This window comes from Conger conger, chromosome 3 (genome assembly GCF_963514075.1).
Source record: "Conger conger chromosome 3, fConCon1.1, whole genome shotgun sequence".
Lineage (NCBI taxonomy): Eukaryota > Metazoa > Chordata > Actinopteri > Anguilliformes > Congridae > Conger > Conger conger.
In genome coordinates, this window is record NC_083762.1 from 80,919,004 (window position 1) to 80,938,452 (window position 19,449).

At 44.0% G+C, this 19,449-nt stretch overlaps 1 protein-coding gene across 1 annotated transcript; it reads left to right on the forward strand.

Moving 5' to 3' along the window:
* The first annotated feature begins 325 nt into the window (after positions 1-325).
* hacd2 (3-hydroxyacyl-CoA dehydratase 2) lies at positions 326-11,196 on the forward strand. The gene is made up of 7 exons (XM_061236542.1): positions 326-510; positions 2,657-2,774; positions 3,868-3,886; positions 5,199-5,287; positions 6,416-6,537; positions 6,967-7,145; positions 7,989-11,196. The coding sequence occupies exons 1-7, from the start codon at positions 386-388 to the stop codon at positions 8,069-8,071; spliced, it is 735 nt and encodes a 244-aa protein (XP_061092526.1). The 5' UTR covers positions 326-385; the 3' UTR covers positions 8,072-11,196.
* Positions 11,197-19,449: the final 8,253 nt, after the last annotated feature.

Consider the following 19,449-nt stretch of genomic DNA (forward strand, 5'->3'; position numbering starts at 1 on the left):
AATCACAGGAGAGCAACAGTTTCTGAGACACTCAAACCACCCTTGTCTGGCACCAACAATCATACCATGGTCAAAGTCACTTAGATCGCATTTCTTCCCCCATTCTGACATTTGGTCTGAACAACAGCTGAACCTCTTGACCATGTCTGCATGCTTTTATGCATTTAGTTGCTGCCACAAGATTGGCTGATCAAATATCTGCATTAACAAACCGGTGTACATGTACACCTAATAAATTGCCCACTGAGTGTATATCACCATTATACAGTCGGTTCCAGAGATGTCGCTGTTCGCTAAATAGACGCTGTTGGAGGCCTCGCGCCTCTATTTCCTGAATCGATACAAAGCAGCGAGTTGGTGGAGACGACAACGAGCGAGCTCAGTCATGGCAGCACCTGCTACGGGGACGTCCAGACCTGCTCACAATGACGTTGGGCAGAGGCGAAGGAAAGGACCGGGGGCACTGGCAACAGCATATCTCGTCATATATAACGTGGTCATGACAGCTGGGTATGTAGCTGGAGGAGTGGAGCCAGTGTTTTTGAAATATGTAGCCAGCTGGCGTGCTTTGCTGAATGGCTGGAGTGAACACGCTTCCGCCGAGAGGACCTTTATCCGCCTCAGCCCACATTAAGCCTGTTTAGCCAGCTTGTCTTGCGGTTTTTATTTATTCATTTATCGGATGCATGTTACGCGTAGCTCTATCGTACTGTACAGAACAAAAAATCAGATTTCATTAAAAAAAATAATCAGGAAACTTCTTGGGGCGGTTGGGGTATAGCCTACGCGTGCCGAACACTGGTGCATTCACTGTAGATACTATGGAGCATAATGCATTGCTTGTGACAACCTCAGGAAATTGCCGTGCAAGTTATTAACCACAAATCGATTGTTTTCGTCGTTGGTAGTACACTCACTGACGCGGCACATTTCATGCAGCTACCATTGAAAGGGACTCGTCTTTTCATCTTTTTGGGCGGTTGCATGAAAGCACATGAACCCGTTTCCCGATATCCGGAGTGAGCAGTAGCCTGTAGCCTAGTCCATTTATCATTGACTTGCTTATACATTTATGGATATCCTATGTATGTCGTGCCGTGCCGTGCTTGCTTGATTTACTTGTAAATTACGCATGTAGCCTCCTGTTCTCACGAAGTAGGCTATATCGATTTATTGTTGGTGCATTTCATTTGTAATTCGCCCGTATGAAGTATATGCTGCACAGTTCATTAATCAATTTCGCAATCGCATTGGAGCATGCTTTGGCTGTTCGCTCTGTGCCAGACTATAATGCAATCAAGCACGTCTACAGCCTTAGAAGAGAAGAGAAGAGAAGAGAGGAGAGGAGAGTAGACGAGACTGTGCACTACTATTTTTACTATACCCATTCATTTCGATTTACCTCGAACAACTAAGTCTTTTTGGTCATGACATCTTGTTAATAACTGACCAAATCTTCATTTTTTTTGACAACATGGACACATTTGACATTCATAACCCTGTAAAAAGAAGGGTTGCAAAAGAGGAGTGATTGGTGGTGTGCTTGTGTTTTTAAGAATCGTGTCTCATCGAAACGTACACAAATCATGGGTTTCAGGAAGAGCGTGTATTGGGTTGGGGTGTTGTCATCCATATCTGGGTCAATATCTATGTAATGAAGTCAATGAAAAAGAGGAAATATCTTAAATAAAGGTTATTAAAAAACTAAGCGAGAGTGCATCGCATGAAGATAACTAGTGACATAGATAGCTCTCGGTAAATGTATAACTTGTTTTGAAAGGACAAGAGGCTAATGAAACCACCTGTAAACTGTTATTTGAAGCCTCTAATCTGAGTGTTCACTAAACAATACAGGGAAAAGGATAACAGGTTGGGCCAGAACCAACCTTCCTTTGAGTTTGTGACTCTTATCTTCTGTTTTTATTGTTTGACATCTTTTGCTTCGGATGATCAAACACCAAAGCACATGCATTCAGACCCTGTCTTTTCTGACAGGAGGTGCTAAGCTTGTGCAGTCTGGCACAGAGCTGGTATTACTAACACCAGGAAAGTAATGGCCTCTATTTTTACCAGCTCGTTAACATATTGTAGATACCAAAATGCTGACTGTCATCATGTCTTGTTCTTGCATACATTTCTAACACAAGGGTGCCAACATGGTGTTTCTAAATGAATGTCCTTCTTTTATTTGCGTGGGTTGAAGTCTGAAACACCTTCGTCATTCTCATCAAACCCTCTTTAAAAAAACAGTATGTCTGACAGCCCTGTGGTGCAAGAAATGGAACTTTGAGCTCTACATTTTTACAGACCTGTCTTACTATTGCAATAGTAAGCATACCTTTCATAATATATAGATTCACACACACACACAATTATCACACTAGATAACTATTGTACATGTTTTATATGTTTAATTGTCTGGATCGGTGATATTGTGTTCATTGTCTGTTGTCTTGAAAGATCAAAATTGTTCGGAGACCCCAAAAGTCTTTGCACTTTAAAATAAAATGTATTGAATGATTGAATGAATTGAATCAAATTGAAATGAACACCGGTGATTTTGAGGTGAGTAAAATGAAGATGGTGTTGGTTTTTTGTTCAATTATTGCTGAATTCACTAAAATACTAAATACTAAAATTGCCTTCATGATTTCAGGTGGCTGGTCATTGCGGTGGGGCTGGTGCGGGCGTACCTGGCCAAAGGCAGCTACCACGGCCTGTACTACTCCATCGAGAAGCCCCTGAAGTTCTTCCAAACCGGGGCCCTCTTGGAGGTGGGTGTGGCTGACCTTTGACCCTGCCCGTCACAGACAGGCTCTTGTCGGAGATAGGCATGTCTGTTATCTGAACAGCTCTTGCTCCATAGTTTGTGTAATACAGGTCATACCACCTCGTGCCAGGAATGTGTGACACAGTTTGCGGGGGTTTAAATAGAAACTCTCTCGACGAGACACGTTCCAATCTCTATTACTGAAGAGACGGCGAGAGGGATTGTTCAAAACAAAAGCCCAAAGTAGCAGTTGGCTCTTACGAGTATTCATAAATCCATTTACTATGTACTAAGTTCATTTAGCTGTGTGTTTATTTTCATACACTAACTTTGAATTTTCATTGTGAAAAATATTGGAGTTAATGTGCTCATTAACTGTTTACATTGAATAGTGCTGTAAGCAAACTGCTGATGTCTTGAAGAGCTCTTAGTGGTTTTAGCGCAGTGTTTATGCACAGTGTGACACTGATGTTCTGTACCGAGAGAGAACCGCAGCGACGTGTAGCTGTTCCTCTCCCCTCAGGATCCTGGCTCCGTCTATAAAACCCCCCTGCTTCTCTCTGTGGGCCTCTGTGACCCAGCAGAATATTTTTAATTTGCTAACTTAATGTGGCTTCACTCTCATGCCACTTTGGCACCATTTCTATTTTCAGCTCTGAGATTTCTGGCAGATATTAAGTTATGTCAGTAGCTTGCATTCAATTGAATGTTTTTCTGTGTTTTGTTGTCCATTTGGGTGCATGAAAATGTATCAGTTATAATCCTATTTCACGACTGAACATTGAAGCAAATTCAATGTCTTGTTTTGAGAAATGTGCTGAAATATAATGAGCATTGGGCAACCTGTAGCCTAGTTTAGTGGCTAAAGTACATGACTGGGACCCGGAAGGTTTGTGGTTCAAGCCCCAGTGTAACCACAATAAGATCAGTGCAACTGGGCCGTTGAGCAAGGCCCTTAACTCCAGGGGGGATTGTCCTCTGCTTAGTCTAATCAATTGTAAGTTGTTTTGGATAAAAGTGTCGTTTTCATATGCATTATATTCATTCAGGACAAATGTCTAAAAATGTCTGTTTTTTTTCTTCTTCTCCTCTTCCAGATACTGCACTGTGCTGTTGGTAAGCCCCCCCCCCTCTCTTTCTCTCCCTCTCTCCCTCTCTCTCTCTCACTTACAGACAGAGTCATGTTTGAGTTGTGAGATTTCAGATGAAGTGTGTAATCCAGGCTGAATAGAGACATCTGCTCTGGGAGACGGAGTGGTAAACATGGCCGTCGCTGCGGGACGGGGTTTCGCTTCACGCCCACAGCTGAGCGAAGCCGCGAGGAAGGGCGCGTGAGCAGTCAGATGGCGCCACAGCGATAAAAAGGCGCTGGGCCGCGCGCGCTGGCTGTCGAGTCTCTGGTTCCCAGCCGAGTGCTCGTTAACGGGGTATTACCGCGAAAATCCGACCTTCCGCCTTCCGTATCACGGCTTCCAGGGGTGTAAATCTCTGACCTCACCGCGATTCGAGACGGTTTATTTTTTATTTTTAGGAAACCGTTAAATGCGTCAAGAAATCTCAACAGTTCGATTCCATTTTATTATCTTCGTACGATTTAATCCACTTCATTGAAAAAATGATTTAAAAATAATAATAATTTTAAAGATAAGCTGAATGCACAAATGTGAGTGAGAATTGTGAGAAATTGATGTAGCCTACTCAGTAATAGTCGGATTTTGACAGTTAAAACGATACACTAAACATTAATTGATTCTACCATACCAAGTCCATGCAGTTGAATTCCCACCTTAAGATCGATGCGTCTTGATGCATTTTTAGGCTGCGTACTGTCGCTCTGTACCGGGGGAATTACTGCCGCCTGCTGGTAGCCTCTTCCATGTGTCGATGTTGAATGTGAATAAAGGCTTCAGCCATCAGTGAAGAGTCATTGTGGTTACAAAGAAACCATACAGCAGTATTGGCCATGTGAAGTTGATCAGGATGCTGCCTTTATTGGACATGGCTCTTTCCATTAAGCTGTGTTCTGCTTTATGAAACACTTAGGCAACCCCAACCCCCCCACCCACCCGCCCCACCGCACCCTTCGGCCGATACTACAACCTCTCGTGCCTCATTGCTTTGTTATCCTTGCCTTGTCGTGATGCGTAGTAGCCTACATTCACATATTAAACAGAGACATAAAATGACAAATTACTAATTTTAGGCCACCCCATCCTCAAATCGGGCTAACCCCCCAACATAGAGTAATCCCGAGGAGGAAAATGAGTTGAAGCCCCCTGTTGGAAGACTCCCCACCACTACGTTTCCCTGCTTGTAGTCAGTCTCATTGTTTCACACTGCTTTGCAATGCGTGTTTATTCATCTCTGTACCAATGCGTGGCCTCGACATGTCAATGCGAAACGCTACGATGACGTTTCCCCGTGGCAGGTATCGTGCCCTCGTCGGTGGTCCTGACGGGGTTCCAGGTGCTGTCCCGAGTGTTTCTCACCTGGGCGGTGACGCACAGCGTCCGAGAGGTGAGACCGACGCCCTCCATTTCGCCCGAAACATGGCGGTGTGTCCTGTCCGCTCACAATCACTGCGGTTCTGTGGATGTTAATGTGATTTATAATCTCCTTATTTTAATCAGTCCAACTCCATGGCCAAAGGCGATTAGAAGAAAATTTAAAAAAAAGTGGAAAAGAAGAAGAACCAATGTTTATATCATGTTCATGGACAGAAGTGCAAACATTTGTAGTTCCCTGAGTTTTCACCAGTCCTTACACCTAGGCAGTTACTGATGAGTCGGTAAAAACACACACACATGAATCCTGCCGTATGTTATTGCTGGGGAAGGGAGCTCAGCGGTGACTCTCCCAAACAGACGGGGCTCCCTGAGAGCAATAAACCATGACTGCTTAGACATTTTCTGGATTCCTCTACATAGCAGTTGAGCGGCCATTTTGTCATTTTCCCATTAAAACACCGAGCACTGCTATTGCAGACCGCAATAGTGGAGAGAGGGGGGGGAGGGGGTCTTATTCTTTGGGGGGGAAATGTCCCCAAAAAAATGTCAGTTGAGCTGAGGTCTTATTCGTTTGTCCAGAGTGCAGGACCCACCCTGATACGCCCCGAGTCCTGTAAGTGTGTGTGTTCTTTTAAAAAAAAGTTTTAGTTTTTTTTTAACAGATGCATTTAAGATGGGCAGACTGACTAACTTTGCCATGAGTTTGTCCTAACTGTATGCGAAAGCATCCTCTGAGCTCAGTGCTTTTGGGGGCTTGCTGCGATGTCCTGACACGTGCCGTGGTTGTCTGAGGGATTTTTTTTTTCTGTTTCTAAATCGTCTGTTGGAATGTTGAGGGGAAGCCCCTTCAGGAATGCATACAACAAACAAAACTGACTAGTTTCTTGCCAGGATGCTGATAGGATGTTTGTAAGTGAGCTGTCCGTTTAACCTCCTAGTACCCGGTGGGAAATGCCTTGTTTTGCCTTGCCTCTCGAAATGACCTCTGGTGTGCTCTTTCTGTGATGCTGAAAGTTTGTGAGACGCAGCTGTCTGCATGGATCTGGTTCTGAAATAACACCTCTAAGATCTTTCATTTTATTTGTTTGCAAATGAAAATATCACGGTGGTTACTCCTCGTCCTGCATCACCCTTTTAGGTTCAGAATGAAGACAGCGTTCTCCTGTTTGTGGTCGCCTGGACCGTGACCGAGATTATCCGATACTCGTTCTACACCTTCAGCCTGCTCAACCACCTGCCGTACCTCATCAAGTGGGCCAGGTAACGCCAACCTTCTGTCTCACATTTCTCTGTGGGCTTCCTCAGGTGCTCTGACACAACAAACTTTGCTCAAGTACTTTATCTGGAGTTCTTTAAACCTTTAGACACCAGTAGAATTGCTGCAGATTACTGACCGATTTGAAAAGAAACATCAGTGTTCATCAATATTCAGAACCAAATTGTTCTTTCAAGGTATGATGCATTTTCATTGGTAACATGCTGACAATCTTCAGGAAATCTGCTGAAATCTGCTGAAACACTCTTGAGTTTGTGTTGCTCTGCATTATGGGAGATGTAGTTAAGTTGTTAGTACGTGAATAGTGAATAGTACTAATCACTCGGTTTTGTGGAGCAGCGGTCGTGGAGAAAAGCCGTAGGAATGGTTGAGACGTGGCGTCACCCTCCCTGTGTTTCCGGCGTGTTCTCCAGGTACACCTTCTTCCTGGTGCTGTACCCCATGGGCGTGACCGGTGAGCTGCTCACCATGTACGCCGCCCTGCCGTTCGTCCAGAAGACGGGGCTCTACTCCGTCACCCTGCCCAACAAATACAACTTCTCCTTCGACTACCACACCTTCCTCATCCTCACCATGCTGTCCTACATTCCCCGTAAGCCACGCCGAGCCTCCACAACTCCTCCATTCTGAGGCTGTTCAGTGCTTCCCCGCTGAAATCTCTGGCTGAAACCAGCCTAAGCTGGTCAGGCTGGTTTAGGATGTGTTTTTCCGACACTTTGAACCTGTCAACCAGTGAGCTAGTCCACCAGTTTGACCAGCAGCTCACTCGTCCAGCTTAACCAGCTTGGACCAGCTAGAAGTGTCCAGAACGCAGCTTAAACCGCCTTAGAATCCCGGCCGGTCTCCCTGTATTTATCACTCATTTCTTGTGTCGAAGTGACCTCATCCAGGGACAAATGAGTTCCTGTTTGTCCCTCACAGAGTTCCTGTTAGTCCCTCACATAAAAAATAAAAAAAAAATAAAGAAAGAAGATTAGTTTTACACTTTGAAACATAATGTACTCTGTATTCATTACCGCATCAGTGAAATTAGCCACAATGTTTTTGTTCCCGCTGGTTGCGTTCTGTGCGTAGATCGCCGTGTTCCAACTCTTAACATGATTACGTGCATGAGAAACCACAATGAGTGTTGTATTATTTCTGTGTGAAACTACAGTACGGTATGAAGTGGATAGTATTTTTGGTGCAGTACAGAGGCTGTTTTTGCTTGGTCAAAGTGAATCTATTCTTTTTCTTTTTCTTTAAAAAAAAAAAAAGATTTCGAAAGTACAAGCAAAATTGTGAAATGTCTGATTTTAATGGAGAATGTGGAAAACATGACAGTGTTTCTGATGTTGTTTTTGTTCTGATGGTGTCTCTGATTATGGTGTTGTTCTGATGGTGCCTCTGATGATGATGATGATGATGATGGTGTTGTTGTTGTTTGTCCCCTCAGTCTTTCCTCAGCTGTATTTTCACATGATGCGGCAGAGGAAGAAGGTCTTGGGACATGTGGAGGACTACAGCAAACTGGAATGAACGCCCCGGGAGATCAAGACAAAGTAGACTATTATGAGGAGGAAGCGCGTAGCCTTTTAAACCTTTCGCGTGACAAATTAGAATTTCTGCTCATCAAAAAGCGCCCATCTCTACTTGAACCTGAAAATGCCGCTGGGAGGATCAGTGCTAGTTTGTGAATGAACTGTCAAGTGTTTTGGGGTTGGCCCCCGTGGTAACAATTTAAACATAAATTAATATATAGACTGCTTTTTCAGTAAGTGAATGCGGTTACAGTACGATGCTCTGAAAGTGCTTAGCGCGTGAAGGCGGATAGATGTGTGTAGTCGCACAGGACAAGTAGTTATGACTGCTGGTTATCGTTGAATTATTTTCTATGAATGACACGTCCCTTAATGGTCAGAGACAAAATAATTGAATTCCTTTACACTACATACTCCCCTTTTAACCAAAAACTTTATAATCTGAGAAGTAAACTCCGCTTTTAAGAGTCTTTGCGTCTTTATGCATACCTTCTCCCAAGGAAATACCTAAACAGTCTTTTCACAAGTTCATTTTTAATTTAGGCAGAGCACATTTACTATTTTTGTATGGTAACGACTTCCTGTGTAATTTCGGGGCCTCCCAGGTGAAAAATCTACATTCTCAGATTCATGATAACGTTTCCCTCCATATTCCACATTTGTCATAATTGCCCCATGCAAACCTCTTGATTGTGATCTGGGCGTGTTTTTATTGTCTTGATTTGTTATAGTTGAATTTTGAACGTCAGCGATGACGCGTTCACTGTTTGGGTACAATTGGATTGTTGTGGGTTGATTTATGTCGTGTCGTTTCGGTTTGAAATTGCTGCACATGACCAAGCCTAAAAAGTACCGATGCAGTTGAAAAGATTTGTGCAGTTACCTTAAGCGCTGACTTGCTCTTGTGTGTGTTTTTTCCGAGGGACTAATGTACTGGATTTTAAAAGCTTTAACACTGGCGCTCCTTGCTTAGCCACAGTTACTGTTGCAGAAGATGAAGTATTGAAAAGACATCAGACTCTAGATTGTGTTCTGGGGTTGCGCGTTTGCTTTAAGCTGTCGAGGAGCTCCGTCCCGACAGTCCAGACAAAGCCCTCCCTCCGCGATGAATTGGATTAAAGTCATGCGTCTCCAATGAACAAACTTTAGCAGCACATGGTGAAAGCTGAAAGTCAGGATTGTGTAGGGAACGCTCTGTGTCCAAACTGTCCAAACCCTGTTCCTGGAGATCTGCCGTCCTGTAGGTTTTTACTCCAACCCTAATTTGCCACATCTGATTCCACTAATTGGCAGCTGAACAGGTTCTCTTGCTGTAGGACGAGGTGTGCTTTGTTGAGGTTGGAGTGAAAACCTACAGGACGGCAGATCTCCAGGAGCAGGGATGGGCAGCCCTGCTCTAGCTGTTGAATGAGCTGTGCTATGTTCATGTACTTGGGCTGTACTTGCGATGTTCAAACCTCTGACATTCCTTTTGTTCGGATGAGTCAGCTGGGCTGCCAGGCAGGGCAGTGACAGAAAAAGACGATTTGCAGGAATTTCACATTTTATGTTTTTTCTGTCTTCTGATTAACAGTGTGGTGGGTTGTCTTATGCGTGGATTTGGACCTGTAACAAATTGTATTTTATTTCAACAACGATATACCGTAGCATCCATAACCATTGCATCTGTTTGTGCATTGCAGATATTTCTAAAATATCTGTGAATATCCGATTGCCTCCGTGAAAATTGATTTGGATTTGTAGTGCAATCCTGGGAACTTATTTTGAGCCTGACTGGAACAAAGTCCTAGTGTGCCTCTGTGCACTGTAGCATCGTCCGTTAGTGTAGTACTACATGTTCTTTTCTGTGTTCAGCTCATCCAAAAATATAGTAGCATCCTGGTTGTTCCAGGGTTCTGCAAATCCGGTCTCGCTTTGGTCAGTCCAGCTCATGACCTTTTTATTCTGGGTAATAATTTGAGAAAATGTTTTTCAATTATAGCACGTGTCGGAGTCAGTAAAATATTTTCCGCTGCCCGAGAACACATAAACATTGGCTTAAATGTGTTAGTTTGGGGTGAATTGTACTGCTGGTACAGAATGAATCTGGGCCCCAAATTGTGTTGCTTATTGTTTCTAGAGTAGTTTTCCCGTATTGTGCATCGTTTTTAATTATCTTCTCTTTGGTCTTAAGTTAAGCACCTTCATCTTGGCCCTGTTGTCTCCATTTGACCGCATTGCCATGGGTCAGTGGTAACCAGCCCTGTTCCTGCAGATCCTGTATATTTTCATTCCAATTCTAACAAAGCACGCCTCATTCATTCAACAACTATAGTTCAGCACTGAAGTGGGAACTAGTCCGGAATGGCGAATTAAGGTTGAAATGAAATCCTACAGGATGGTAGATCTCCAGGAACACGGTCGGGTACCACTATCGTGCGTTTAAGAAGCCACGTCGAAATGTCTTGGCGATACCAGACGTGCGTTCAACATTAACAGCAAACGTTAGCTAACTTTCGCGAACCTATTCTATTTTTTTCTGTTCACCGCGTACATTAGCTATAGTCAGCTAGCAGTTTGAAAATGACCAAAAATGGCTGCTGTTGGGGAAAACTGGAATGGAATAATGGAATATTTGCTCTTACTTTAAATGGAGTGTTCTTTTAAAATCGTCCCAACAACAACTGTTTGCTGCAAACATAGTTCGCCGTGAACGTTCGCGGTCTTGAACGCACGTCAGGCGGAGGGACACGTCTTGACATAAACAGATTAGTTATGGTCCCCTGGGGGTATTTGGGGCGTCCCGTGGGCATTGGAGGAAGTGTTGTGTTCATTTTTCAGCATGGATGTGGGTTGCACTGAGGTTTGGGATGTCTCTGGGGGTGGAATGTGCCTCTTGGTGTAACTTTGCATGCGAACTAAAATTACCCCGCTGTGTATCCCTGGACTGCCTTTATCTGAACGGACAAAAAAAAAAAAATCTAATAAAGCACGCTGAGTTTCTGTCGAACAATGTTGGGCTTTTTGATACTGACGTTTTGCATGGGACCATTTCCTTGAGAGGATAATACGAACATTCTTTGTATAATATCGCAAGTAATAATAATTGATATATATATATTTACAATAAACTGAGTATGGGAAGTAGGCTGGCTTGTTGTATCATTTCCGTTGAAGGTTTTCACCTCGTCTCGGGTCCCCTCCTTCCCAGCCTGTGTCACACAATGGACTTGAAGTACTTTGCAAATGTCTTCAAACACGTTTCATTAAAAATATACGGTATACTTTCAACTCAATTTTTCAGATGTCTAGTACATGTTTACATTTCAACCACTTTGGAATTAATTGTGAATAATTGTGTGTAGTTTAAAAAAAACTTTAAAAAAGCTAATATATATTGGTATATAAAATAACAAATAATACATCGCTGCGTAAGCTTTATGTTCAATCTAAATATAATGTGCTTTGTCTTCAACTGTGAGTACGTAACTTTTACATTACATTACATTATTGGCATTTGGCAGACGCTCTTATCCAGAGCGACGTACAGTTGATTAGACTAAGCAGGAGACAATCCTCTCCTGGAGCAATGCAGGGTTAAGGGCCTTGCTCAAGGGCCCAACGGCTGTGCGGATCTTATTGTGGCTACACCGGGATTAGAACCCCCGACCTTGCGGGTCCCAGTCATTTACCTTAACCACTACGCTACAGGCCGTACAATCATGTTCTGTTTTATAGAATGTGCAACACACATTTTAGCTGTGGCACACAAGCAATGATACAACTCTGGGGCACAGTATATTTGGACTGAATGTAGACTTGAATATCCTTTCCTCTGAACAACCGGACCTGATCTTGACATTGAGGATTTAATACCGTCAAAGCCTCACCTAAATGGCAATTATGTTGTAATCACGTCTAACGGCTAACTCCTGCCCGACTCGCACTATTTCTGAGGTTGTTACTCCGTCGGCGTCCACACGATGGCAGCAGCGGCACTCTTTGGCGATCGCGTTTGTTGGCTCTAAAGGAAACTCTTCCTTATCACTCCTCACACCTGTGCTGTCACCCACCTGAAGAGGCCGTTATAAAATGGCCGGTATCTACGGTTACAGGTTTTTAAACCACTTTCCCACAATCCATTACTATGCGATATGACGCTGCGCGTTTGCTTATCGTGCCCACTTACCCAAAGGCGACTGTCAGTGCGTGTAGTGTGTACACGATATTCTAGCACTTTCCATAAACCGTTTGTACCGCTCAATAGAGCGACTTAAGTCCTTGTCAAACCTGGGTTTCAAATACCTGACTCCTCAGGATACAATCAGCAAAATATTGTATAACTATTATATTATTATACCATTATTGTAAAATTTAAATGCATAAATATCATTACACAGTTCAAATGGTGCTCAATGCTGACTGTAATTCATGTTTCGGGTCCTCCCGTCATGGGGGTTTACAGTAAAACATTGAAAATTGTGAATAGTACTTTATAATGTTTGTCTAACACAGAAGGTATTTGTACTCCAATTCACAGTGAATAAAGATTGTACAGCAGATATAAATAATCAGATACAAATATATTTTAGGCAGCACGGATGGTGCAGTGGGTAGCACTGCCGCCTCACAGCAAGGAGATCCTGGGTTCAAATCCCTGTTGGCCGGGGCCTCTCTGTGTGGAGTTTGCGTGTTCTCCCTGTGTCTGGGTGGGTTTCCTCCGGGTACTCCGGTTTTCTCCCACAGTCCAAAGACATGCACGTTAGGCTGATTGGAGAGTCTAAATTGCCCGTAGGTATGAGTGTGTGAGTGAATGGTGTGTGTGCCCTGCGATGGACTGGCGATCTGTCCAGGGTGTATTCCTGCCTTTCGCCCAATGTATGCTGGGATAGGCTCCAGCCCCCCTGCGACCCTGATCAGGATAAGCGGGTTCAGATAATGGATGGATGGATGGAAATATATTTTACACCAATTTACAAATAAATGAATAGAAAACATCTCAAGATCACATACAGATAATAAACTAGACAAATGATTCCCTCTTAAAATTTTTATGTGACATTACATTACATTACATGTGACAATTGAGTTTCACAGACACAGATTAAGCCTAGTCCTAGACTAAATTATATTTTGAATGGAGATTCTCCTTACAAAACTGCATTTAGCCAAGACTAAGCCTAATCTGTGTCTGTAAAACCAGCCCTAGAAGTTGTATCTATAAGGAAAACCTTTATACGTTTTATCTATAAAAGAAATGACAAGCATATGGGCTAGTCTCACGTAAAGACTAAATGTGATCTACAAAAATGACCTCTTCTCGAATCTGAAATAAATCTGAATTATTGTTTCGTTTCCAAGACACAGGTTGGCAAAAACATTCATTTAGAAATGCGACACTTTTCTGCAGCCTACAACTCAGTAGCAGGAGTTGGGGCGGGTTAGTGGGGTTTTGCGAGTGTCTGGATGGGAGACTCCCCTTGCAAAAAGTGGTTTGGACTGGAAATAGCGTTAGCAGGCCAGCAGAGGGCGCCCTGCCCCTTGCTCAGGCGAGAGCTCAATGCGCGCGCCCAGATTGAGGACGCTGCTGAAGAAGGTAATGTCTATGATAAGTATGGAGACCGTGTGGGCCGTTAAATACTTCGCCAGTGCTTTCGGAGCCTACCTGATCAATACCTGGATGACCTCCTAGATGCCCCTGGGGCCACTGATGCAAATAGAGATATAGAAAATAGATAAACAAATATAAACTGAGATTACGGGGATAAAATTGTACGGAACACATTTCCAAATGGTCTCCAAGGCTTCCCTGTCCCTTCCATCATTGCTAAGTGTACTAATTTGGACGACGCATGAATTCAAGCATTCGATAACCGAGAGTAATTCAGGTCTGTCAAATAACTCGAGGTTGGAGCCTCGATAGTGTCTGTGGTAGAAGAGCATTCAATTAACAACCGATTCTTACCAGGAGCGCCAAGTGAGTTCCCATCTAGTCTCCTAATTGACTCTAAGTTGGTAAATAGAATAAACAGGACATTATTATCGCACATTCGCTCTGAACTACACAGGAGACAGGAAGCAATGATGTAGCTGCTCCCACTGCTTGTGAGCGCTGGTTTTATCTGCTGGTATCATGTTAAAATCTCACACTTGAGATGCTACCCGCATCTGTATATATCTGTATATGCAACACCTACCAAACCTGTATCTGTACTACAGAGTATTGTGAATGTATCACCTCGGTACCAGCTGGGCACTGCGGGGCACTAGGGGTTAATTTTATTTTAAACGCCGCTTTCAGGATCCAGCTGTGAGCGCAGGCCCGCCCATTTCCAAACCGAGCGGTAGCGCAGGGATCCGGTGCTAACAGTGACATTTCTGCTGGCCAATGAAACGCGAAAGAGAGTTTTACTGCCAGCCGGTCCAATGGAAACGGACTTAAGGGCGGACCTTAAGAATCAAACTTGGTTGAATGGCAGTACAAAGACCACCAAAAAGCAGAAGATATGATGCGTAATCGATACAGTGCGTATACTCATTTACGACACCGCAGGGATTTTCGCGCTGCAAGCGTCTGGCTACGTTGAGCCTCGTCGTTCACTGTTGACGCTGTGCTGAGGAATTTTTCGTCGTCTCCGGGTGCAGAATTAAGCGAACCACCGCTGCGCTGACACCGGTGGTTCGTGCTGCATGATCCTACACGGTTGAAAAACCTCGGCCGTCTGAAGAAAAAAAAAGATACGTGTGGATACGTGTGGGCAGTAGCGTTGTGACAGTCCGCTGCTACCGTGCCGTGGCGTCCTCGCGATGCAGTCTCATTGAAGAACATAATTTTTGTTGCTGGTTTTTTGGTCGTGTTTAAGCTCCGGGTTTCCTCTTCCTCGAGTTCAATGATAACGCGTGTGGGTCGTGATGGTTTCGGAGAAGTGAGGCAACCATGTAACCACAGTACAAGGCTCTGAGAATACGCACAGGTGCACGGCGCCCTGCACTGAGACAGACTCGGCGTAAGGCGCGCCATCGTTTCGTTCCATGCTTCGTCCGATTTTCTCAGCGTTGACTTCGCGGACGTAGCCTACTCAACCAGGCACGAAGAAGCGCTCTGGGGAAAATGACAGACCTGATGTCAGTGTGCGATTCCTGGGGATTTAACTTGGAAATCTTGCAGGGAACGAAATGCTTACTCCATTCACGAAAGATGCTGTAAATTAATCGTTATTGAAGTTACATCTTATTGTAATGATAATGTGGAACCAATTCCTTGGAGAAGTTAGTTCGCTTTAGTGATGTTTTATCTGGGTCCGTGGAGTACATCACGAGTGCTTTCTCTGTCGGTTTCATTATTTAAAAGTAGTCTTGCTAGCAATGGTTGTATTTCGTCAACGGTCGCTTCACAGTTCCCAGTACAGTATAATGGACGTACAGTTTATATTGGACTTCGACTGAAGCCACCCTTTGTACACGGTCTCCGCTGCACTGAATGGATTCACAAGAACCATGTGTTTTGAACACAAAATTTTTAGTGAGGTACGGCTTGTGAAATACTTAAAAATACATTCACTGAAACGTAAACTGAAAGAAAAAACGAAAGAAAATTATTTGATGATTGTTTTCTAAACAAACCACAAACAATCGTTCATATTCAATCAATCATATATTTAACTGAAGCTGGCGTTGGATTGTGCTTAGCACTTTTTTTTGTAACTTGCCAAAAAAAAAAAAAAACAGGACAAAAACTTAAACACGTAAACAAAAAAACCCACGCCAATGTTTTGAGCTTGTAGCATAGTAGCGCCAGAGAACGTCAAACACTGTATTAATGGGAGCCCGTCTCTCTAAAATAACCGTTTTCTGTTTCATTGCCGTTTCCATTTGTGGAGTACTCTTTTGTTGTTAATAGTTTGTTCGCACAAAAGTAAAGAGCATGTCAAGGTCCAATAGCGTAAGTCCGCCCGGCGTCGGGGCCCCTGGACCGAGGGGAGGGTCTGAGCACAGATCTGCTTGGGGCGAGTCCGAATCCGTGGCCAACGGATGCCCATACTCGGCCAGATCGTCGAGCAAAAAACTTGTGCGCTCGAACAGCCGATGGAGGGAGGAGGACGAGTTCGACCGACCGCCCGGGAGAGCCACCACGACAACGGTCAGTCGCGTCAGTTTCAGGTCCAAGTCCGCGTGGCAGGACTATGGGGAGGAGAGCCGAAATAACAACAGGTCGTCCCCGAAACACGCGGACGGGGGAGTCCGACCGAAGTCTGTGGAGCTAGGGCTGGCGGACAGACGAGGGAAGTCCAAACCCGACGAGGAGCCGGCGCCCGAAGTTCACTTCTCCATGGTGGCCTGCTGCAATAGCGTGATGCAGATTTTCAGGTCCAAGAAGTTCCAGTCGGAGAAGTTGGAGCGACTGTACCAGCGGTACTTTTTCCGGCTCAACCAGAGCAGCCTGACGATGCTGATGGCCGTGCTGGTGCTCGTGTGCGCGGTCATGCTGGGGTTCCACTGCGCCGGCGGGAGTTACAGAAATGCATTCGTGGGGGTCTTCTCCGTGGCGATCCTGCTGATCCTCGTCCTGATGGTTCTGTGTAACAGGAACGGTTTCCACCAGGACCATATGTGGATCGTGTGCTATGTGGTGATACTGGTGGTGCTCGCGCTGGAGGTGATCGGGGTGTTGCTCATGCAGCCCAGAAGTGCCTCGGAGGGGATATGGTGGACCGTGTTCTTCATCCATGTCGTCTACATACTGCTCCCGGTGCGCATGAGAGCCGCGGTGATCACTGGAGTTATACTGTCAGCCGTGCATGTGGCGATCTCCTGGAAGCTGAACGAAACGGACATCTATTTATGGAAGCAGGTAAGCCGCTGCATTCCTTTCCCCCCCCCAAAACTTTAAAGGACAACTTTACGTTAATATTAGGGCTGTCTTTGAACACATTTCATTCGACATATATTTCGAACAAAAACACAATAGAAGAATTCGTTCGTTGAAACGAGTTACAGATGTTACAAAAATGTAAGTTCATCTTTTGTTTTCTTAGGATACATTGCTGTTGATTAACGTCTTGTTTCTAAAGGGCAGATGCTGTAGCACGCGGTGTAGAACACAAGTAGGCTAACAGTTCATTGCCTATTTACAGAATATGCAGAGAGATTGCACTTAAACACTTATTACAGCAATGTTTCCGTACAGCTGTGTGGTATCCGTAGGATGTAGCCTATAATGTTGGGATTTCTTGCAGCTGTTTGAGGTTGGGGGGCGGGGGTGTTTTGGTTTTTTACTTTCACGTGTCATACCAGCGCTAAACGGACAGAAACAACTAGCATCGGCTACTAGGTGTGCGAGATAAAATAAAATCCTGTTAGATATAATTAATATATGATGACAAGAAAAATATACAACGGATATTTGGATAGATGTTTTAGATGTATTCCATGTTGGTAAATAACATTTTCTAAAATATGATTTTGAAAAATAAAATCTCATTAAAATTGCACCCGTTGCTGACAAATTACTTTAGATGTTGCGAGATGACAAAAGCACTTGGCGCAATCCCTGGAAAGCTGTGGTGGGAAAAAATATCCATATTCAGTGGGGTTTTCTGCTTGAAAAAGAAGCGGTTTTTGTGTTCGGTGTTTCTGCGGTGGAAGACCTGTTGACTGACATAGACGTAAGCCAGGAGATGCTGCTGCTTGTTGCTACGGAAACAGTGGCCCACTTGTCCATCATCCCCCGCTCTGTGTTTCTGAAGGTCTGTGAGAGAGGAGAGCCGTTAGGAACCGGGGAAATTACCGCTCTCAATTACAGTTATACCTTACGACACACTGCGCTCTTTTTCTATAAACACTACTCAACATTGTGAACGCGGGAGGTGCGCGGCTGTAGACCCAATGCTTTGATGCCTTGTTGAAGCGCTAACCTTAATGTTGTCATATTATTATTAGACCTAAAATCATTGCAAAATGGACTTTAAATCAGAAAGCTTTTAGCTGGGTGTGTGGTATGTGTGTGTGTGTGTGTGTGTGTGGGGGGGGGGGGGTGTTTTCATAACTGCTGGCAAAACTGCTGGATGTGACTTTAGATTCTGTCCACTGGGCTGGTGCTTGCATCGTGGGAGTGCTGAATGTTACTTATTAAAAGTTAAAATTGCATTCCAGACGATCCGCTGCCTGGATGATACAGTGTGGGATCAGTTGCTATGAGTCATTTTACAGATTAATGATCCGCAGTAATGGGAATACTGCGTCCCAGCATGGCTGACCAAACCACACACACAGAGCCTGCATCTCATTTAAGAAACCGTTTGTGTAATAGTTTAAACTCAGTATTCTGATCAAACAGAATTATTTAATTATAGATAATTTTTTGCAGATGTGCTTCATTTGAGCATCTTTGTGTTCATTTGAAGAGCTGTTGTGCTCTCTTAGTGACAAATTTGTACCCATCTGTAACCCCCCCAATCCATATATATGCAAATATATATATATATATATATATATATATATATATATATATATATATATACACACACACACAATTTTATTGTTTGTTGTGAAAATAGTTTCTTAAATGCACTGAATATAGCCTGCCTGGTGGAAAAGATGCAGGTAACATGTGATGCTTGTTTAAGACGGCACTTTACATTTAAGGAGAGCGCTTAGATGAAATGTCTCCTGTGGTCTTATATTTTCTCAAAGATCGACACTTTCGGCAGCGAAATCATCCTGCCAATTTTTACAGGAACGTTTACGGGAACGCTCTTATCCAGAGCGTACAGTTGATTAGACTAAGCGGGAGACAATCCTCCCCTGGAGCAATGCAGGGATAAGGGCCTTGCTCAAGGGCCCAACGGCTGTGCGGGTCTTATTGTGGCTACACCGGGGATCGAACCATCGACTTTGCGAGTCCCAGTCATGCACCTTAACCACTACGCTACAGGCCGCCCCTGGTTACTGTTCGACTCTGTCGCTGTTGTTGAGGTTTTGCTCTTGGATTCACTTTCTTCAGCAATCTTTGCATTTTGTCTTTCTAGTCAAGTAGATCTAAATCTAACTAATCTATCTAACTTTGACTGTACAGCATCCAATCAGACATAAATAGTTATTAAGCTGATGCTTTTATCCAAAGCGACATACAGTTGATCATACTAAGCAGGGGACAATCCCCCCTGGAGCAATGTGGGGTTAAGGGCCTTGCTTCACGGCCCAGCAGCTGTGCAGGTCTTTAGCCACTAAGCTACAGGCTGCCCCTGACATTTTACTGATTGATTTGTTTCTGTGGCACATGTAAAGGAAGACGATATTTCTGTACAATTTAGAGGCGAGCCTAAAGGAACAAAGAGGCTTGAATAGTTGCAACAAACATACAGCAAACCGTTTGGATGCTCATACAGTGTGTATGCT

Excerpts from the sequence above, each read along its gene's own strand:
- hacd2 (XM_061236542.1), top strand. The coding sequence starts at position 386 with ATGGCAGCACCTGCTACGGGGACGTCCAGACCTGCTCACAATGACGTT. Across the intron at positions 511-2,656 it reads AACGTGGTCATGACAGCTGG|GTGGCTGGTCATTGCGGTGG; the intron begins GTATGTAGCTGG and ends TCATGATTTCAG. Across the intron at positions 6,538-6,966 it reads TACCTCATCAAGTGGGCCAG|GTACACCTTCTTCCTGGTGC; the intron begins GTAACGCCAACC and ends CGTGTTCTCCAG.